This window comes from Poecilia latipinna, unplaced genomic scaffold (assembly GCF_001443285.1).
Source record: "Poecilia latipinna isolate Pla-1442-1.1 unplaced genomic scaffold, P_latipinna-1.0 Scaffold3252, whole genome shotgun sequence".
Taxonomy (NCBI): domain Eukaryota; kingdom Metazoa; phylum Chordata; class Actinopteri; order Cyprinodontiformes; family Poeciliidae; genus Poecilia; species Poecilia latipinna.
The window spans coordinates 1-5,786 of NW_015115868.1; the positions used below are offsets into that span (position 1 = coordinate 1).

A 5,786-nucleotide genomic window follows, 5' to 3' on the forward strand; every position below is an offset into this window, starting at 1 on the left:
ATCAATGCATAAACCATATTTTGAACTGCAACCAATAAAGGTCATTGCCATGCAACTCACTGCAGCCATTTAATTCCACATCGATCCCTCTAAGCCCCCATAAAGGTCATTAACGACTGATTAGTGCAAGAGTGTTATTGATTCTGCTGCACATTCCAGGTACCACTTTGCGACCAGATCACAAACAAGATTTCTCTCACTCCATCCATTCACAAACATCATGGAATGCCTCAAAGTGCACTGACGTCAAAGGGTCCTTTAAAGGGGCAGCACGGCAAATTAAACTTGGAGAAAGCTTAACCAAATTGTGCACTGGAGCGTGTGCTCTGAAAAAACTGTCAACCGTGTTTTCCTGTCCAGTCGCTTGCAGAGCAGTCAGCCAGGGCTGCGTCTCCACGTGCTTAATGGGTGTCACTAAGTCCTTTAACAGCTGCAGACAACCTGGGTCTTTTTTTAGCAGGACTGACTGCATATTAAAAAGCAGCAATAAAGACGTGTGGGTGTAATGTAGAGTTTTGGAGTGTCTAAGGTTATTTTTTATTTTATTATTTTTTTTGCTACTTCTTTTATGGATAATGGACATTACAGATCCAACTCCTTTATGTTACTCTCAGGGTATTTAAAATTGTTGATGGCAACAATGTAAACAATGGCTCAGAATGGTCCACTAATTTGTAATTTCACAAAACACCAGAGCATTGACCATGCTGGTTGAAGTTACCAAACAACCGAGATAACCATAATAGGCCAGAGTGGGAATCCCAAAGAGGCGCCGTGCTGACTCCGATAACAGCCCACCAGTGACATTTACTCTGACCACAGGGTCAGAGGGTGCCGTCATAAAACCGGAAACCTGAGAACACAGCACCATCACTCTTTAGGTGTACGGCAAATTAAATTAGCACATAATTAAATCATTTTTGGTTGTACTTTACAGTAGATTAATTGTGTAGAACTTGTAATGCCATTCTAACACTAGTTCAAAACTTTAGTGCAAGCTGATCCAGTGCAGGAATGCTGACAACAGAGTCCAGTAACTAAGCATTGGTTAATCTAACCCAAAGCCACCATCTTCCTGTGAATGTATGTCAAGCAAGGATTTAAAGGTAATACGGTTGATAAGGTACAAACGGATATCCCAAAATTAATTAAAAAAAAAAATGTTTTAATTCTCATTTTCATGCATCTTTGCAAGCTATGAAGCCATTCTCTTTTAATCTTTTCTATTTTGTATAACCAAACTTAAAAGTTTTAATATGTTATGTTTTTGTTAGCATTAATCCTTGGCAGAGTATTTTGTCACGGCAGTGGCTTGGGGGATCCAAAGAGTTTTTCTTTTAAATTTAATTCAATGAATGTTTTCAAACAGCTTTCCAAAAAAAAAAAAAAGTTTATAACCTCATGTTAGCTGAGAGTGTTTAGTTTCTACTATCATTACCCAGAATTCATCTTTTTAAAAACGGTTTCATCATTACCTTACCTCTAGCCTTAACCTTCATCTGCAGCACTTGAAATCATAATGGCAACACTCTTTAACTGTATTCCCCATGCCTCCTCTTTTTTTTGTGTGTGTGTGTGTGTGTTTGTTAAAATAGATGAGGATCTACTTTTCAATCTATTGCAATTTGAATGTGTAAAAATAATTTTGGGTTGGGCACCAAAACATGACTTCTACCCTCAGGCAGACTCTCTCCTCAACCCAGCCCTGCATGGGAGTATGTCCCATTTATCTGTGGCAACGCAGAAACATGGGGTGAGGAGTTAAACACACCAGGCTGATTTGACTATCAAATTGGCAGAAATGCATAAAAGAAAGAGGTTCTGTTTTTTGTTTTTTTCAATAAAAAAAATTGCTTTTAGAATTAACAGTTTGATAATGCAGCAATAAAACCATAGGAAACCATTCATAATGTATAACTAAACATGACTGTGTGATAATCAACTCTAAATGTATGCATCTTAAATTGATTGTTAAATAATTAAAATGCACCATTCATTTGTACAAAAGGGAAAATTGCTGTTTAAAATGCAAACAGTTGCAGGAACTAGGGAAGCTCTTGGGCTAGAGACTTGGGGCAAGCTTGCACTTGAATATGCCCGCCTACATCCAACCTACTTCCTCATTCTTTTATCTGTCAGCTGCAAAGAATATTTACTAAAACTCTTCTGTGGTTACTGTTCTCTTTAGATACGCTGAGTACATAAGTACATATTGGGTAAAACTAGCAGTCCTCTGTCAGCTGAACATTAAGAGCTGGAGGTGCTGTATATTTTCCAAAGTGTCAGAATTGAAAATTAAAAAATAAAACGGTACAAAGAGTGAAAAATATACTTTATCTGAAATCCTATCATGAAATCCTTGTTGTCGTTTTTTTAAATTACATAATTATACTCTATGTTAAGATACTTAGTAGCTATCTGGTTGTACAACTAAAACTTATTTTATATGTATATTTTTCGACAAGCCATTTAGAAATCATGATACAGATGTAGGGAAAGGAGCTTTTGTCAGATCGGACTAAGATTCAGCTTTTTGACCTCCATTCACAATGCTAATGTTTGTTTAAAAAGCAACGCCGCACATCACGATTTTCACACTATTTCCATGATGAACCATAACGGGAGCTGTATCATGCTGTGAAGATTATTTTTCTTTGGCAGGAACAGGGAGGCTGGTCTGAGTTGATTGGAAGATGGCGATAAAGACGGAGCAATTTAGGGAGAGTACATGCTGTTGACGGAGAAGAACTTAAATAGACCCTTTTGCATGAGAAATATGTTAAACCTACAGGCAGAGCTGCAGTGGAAAAGCTTAGAACCAGGCAGAAGCATGTGTTGAAATGGACATGGTTCAATTATGAATATGTGGGGATTTTAATATAGATTTTTCTAGATGGCATCGATTGAATTTTCCACTGGTTGAGCAATATTGCCAAGAGTAGTATGTGAAAATGCAAGTCTTCATATGCTTACTTACCCTATAGCCAAATAATAATAAAAAAAGAAACAAAACGGCAAAAATTTCATTGCAGTGTGTATTTTGTGTTTAAAGTTTACACAAGAGGCAAAAAAGTACAATGATGTGACACTTACTACTATTACTACTAATACTACTACTACTATTAATACATTCTAAGAAGCAAAAATGCAGAACTCATGTAGAGCAAATCCTGCTTTTCCCCCACTGTCTTTTGAGTTACATTAATGTTTCACATGTCATTGCAATTTATAACAGCACTTTTTCAATTTGTCTGGTTTTCAATTTGCAGCTTACGTCTTGCGCTCAAAACCTGCCCTCTTAGGGGTAACGTAAAACTTTAAACCTAAACTCGAGTCTATCGTATTAATTCTGCACTCTATATATCTTCAGGACCGTATGTATGAATCCAATGTGCACAGTGAGTGCAAGGACAAACATAATTTCCTTAGAGAAAAAGCTAACAAATAAAAGAACAGAATAGTATAAAACAACTTTAGAAACAAATCGTGTTTTCAGTTCAGTCATCGCCAAAGGAATGTCAGAATCAATAAAATAGCTGTAACGCCTTAAGGGAAACCTTATATGACCTTTAGTCTTCTGCTGCTACATTAGAAAGAGCAATCCTGAATTGATTTTGGAAACGATAGAAAAATCATCTGAGAAAAGTTATGTCAGCCAGTTCAGACTACAAAATCTATTTGTATTTTACTCTATACTGACAGTAAGGGGTAAGGAGAAGAATTAAAAAAAAAAAAAAGAAGTGAAGTGGAAAGACTTTGCTTCCCTGCATGTTTTCCAATTATCAAGCAGCACAATGACTGGTTAGGGTTCTTGGCACCTTGAAATGTATTGCATTTTCACATTTACTTAATGGCTCTTATGTATTTATTTTTTCACAGCTGAAAGAAAACACTCCAGAGACACAACGCAATGGCAGGTAATCAATGCATCACTTTCAGTGAAGTGATAAATGCTCTACTGCATATGACCAATGAGGTGAAACTTCTTCATTTGTACTTCCATTAGTAATCTAGTGGTGTTTAAGTAAAGCAGAGCCAGACAGGAGTTTTTTTTTTTTTTTTTTTTAAAGGCCTCTATTGCCCTCTTCTGGTATTTTTATAGGTTGCAAGAAAAATCCTAACGGTCCCGTGTATTTGCGGTATTTAGTTCACATAGAAATAAATCATTATTTGAATAGAAATTATGTATTTAATTTCAATAAACATGTAAATGTGTTATGATCTAAAGCAATAAATCCGAGTTAGGGGTTTTCTCCTGCAGTGGTTAAGCTTACCACTTTCCTTTTAGTTCTCTCTTAAACCCTTGGCTGCATAGCATAATTAGATAGCAACAGTTGCCATGTCAACGCAGTTTGAGTAATGACACAAACTCACTTCAAGGCGAGCACAGCCAAAGCAGCTTGTTGCACAAGAAGACTCTTTGTTCTGCAACATTAAAAATGAAAAAAGCATCCACCTCACAAGATGGTTTGTTACCTAAATCTCTCTTTGTGGATTTAAAATTACATTTGTAGAAAAGCCACCGGTGGTTTTGTACATGTTCATAACTTCTCTTTGCAATGCTTATTGCAGACAAAATCAAGGATGCCAAAATCATCTTTGTTGTGGGTGAGTACTCTGAACCGGTCCTAACACTTCACTTGCAAGATGTTCAACTACTTGGGTTTTTTTGTTTTGTTTTGTTTGTTTGTATGCCCCCACATTGGGTTTTGTGTTGATGTCCTTAGGTGGACCTGGCTCTGGAAAGGGCACCCAGTGTGAAAAGATAGTTGCAAAGTATGGCTACACCCACTTGTCTTCTGGAGATCTGCTACGTGCTGAGGTGGCCTCCGGCTCTGAAAGGGGCAAGCAACTCCAGGCCATCATGCAGAAAGGGGAGCTTGTTCCTCTGGTAAGGACGTGACCGAGAGTTTAAAGTGGTGCCGTGAGCATTTTCTGTTAGAACCGCTACATCGTAAAGTTTCATCACCTTTTCCTGTCTGCTTTCTAGGACACAGTCTTGGACATGATTAAGGATGCCATGATCGCCAAGGCTGACGTCTCAAAGGGGTTTCTCATCGACGGCTATCCTCGTGAGGTCAAACAGGGAGAGGAGTTTGAGAAGAAGGTGAGAACATACACGGGGATTTCTTATTTATTGCTGCAGCCTTAAATCTACAGAAGTTTTGATTTCGACCTCAGATCGGCAAACCCTGCCTGCTGCTGTACGTCGATGCGAAAGCAGAAACCATGGTCAAGAGACTATTGAAGCGTGGCGAGACCAGCGGCCGCTCTGACGACAACGAAGAGACAATTAAGAAACGCCTGGACTTGTATTACAAGGCAACCGAGCCGGTCATCGCTTTCTATGAGGGCCGTGGCATTGTGAAGAAGGTGTGTACGACAAACGCGTCGTTGACTAAAAACATATAGAACGTATTTGAAACATTAGTCTCATGATGTCGTTTTTCTATTCATCTTGCAGGTGGATTCTGAGCTGGCGGTGGATGACGTCTTTGCCCAGGTTTCCAAGGCTATTGATGCACTGTAGTAAAACGGCATAACTGGATGAGCTGTGTCTGGATGTTGTTTTCTTATGAGTATATGTGTGGGTTTTAAAAGGACTAAACCTGACTGGAAGACAGACTACTAATCGTAGGACCTCCACACCCCACAAGTGTTTGAATCAAATCAAATGTAAATGGCTTATTGTCATTTCGATATAATATATAATGTGCTCACAACAGTCTGAGGACAGTTCAGTGTGCTAAAGCCTTGAATACCGAGCTAAAAACACAAGACATCTA

At 38.3% G+C, this 5,786-nt stretch overlaps 1 protein-coding gene across 1 annotated transcript; it reads left to right on the forward strand.

Moving 5' to 3' along the window:
* The first annotated feature begins 3,845 nt into the window (after positions 1-3,845).
* On the forward strand, positions 3,846-5,786 carry LOC106940498 (adenylate kinase isoenzyme 1). Its single transcript, XM_015023259.1, has 6 exons — positions 3,846-3,917; positions 4,573-4,608; positions 4,728-4,891; positions 4,991-5,107; positions 5,182-5,373; positions 5,465-5,786. Exons 1-6 carry the CDS (start codon positions 3,911-3,913, stop codon positions 5,528-5,530), a joined length of 582 nt encoding a protein of 193 aa, XP_014878745.1. The 5' UTR covers positions 3,846-3,910; the 3' UTR covers positions 5,531-5,786.

Bases quoted from the DNA above. Each gene is read 5' to 3' on its own strand.
- LOC106940498 (XM_015023259.1), top strand. The intron at 4,609-4,727 runs GTGAGTACTCTG...TGATGTCCTTAG, and splicing joins CAAAATCATCTTTGTTGTGG to GTGGACCTGGCTCTGGAAAG. The intron at 5,374-5,464 runs GTGTGTACGACA...TTCATCTTGCAG, and splicing joins GCCGTGGCATTGTGAAGAAG to GTGGATTCTGAGCTGGCGGT.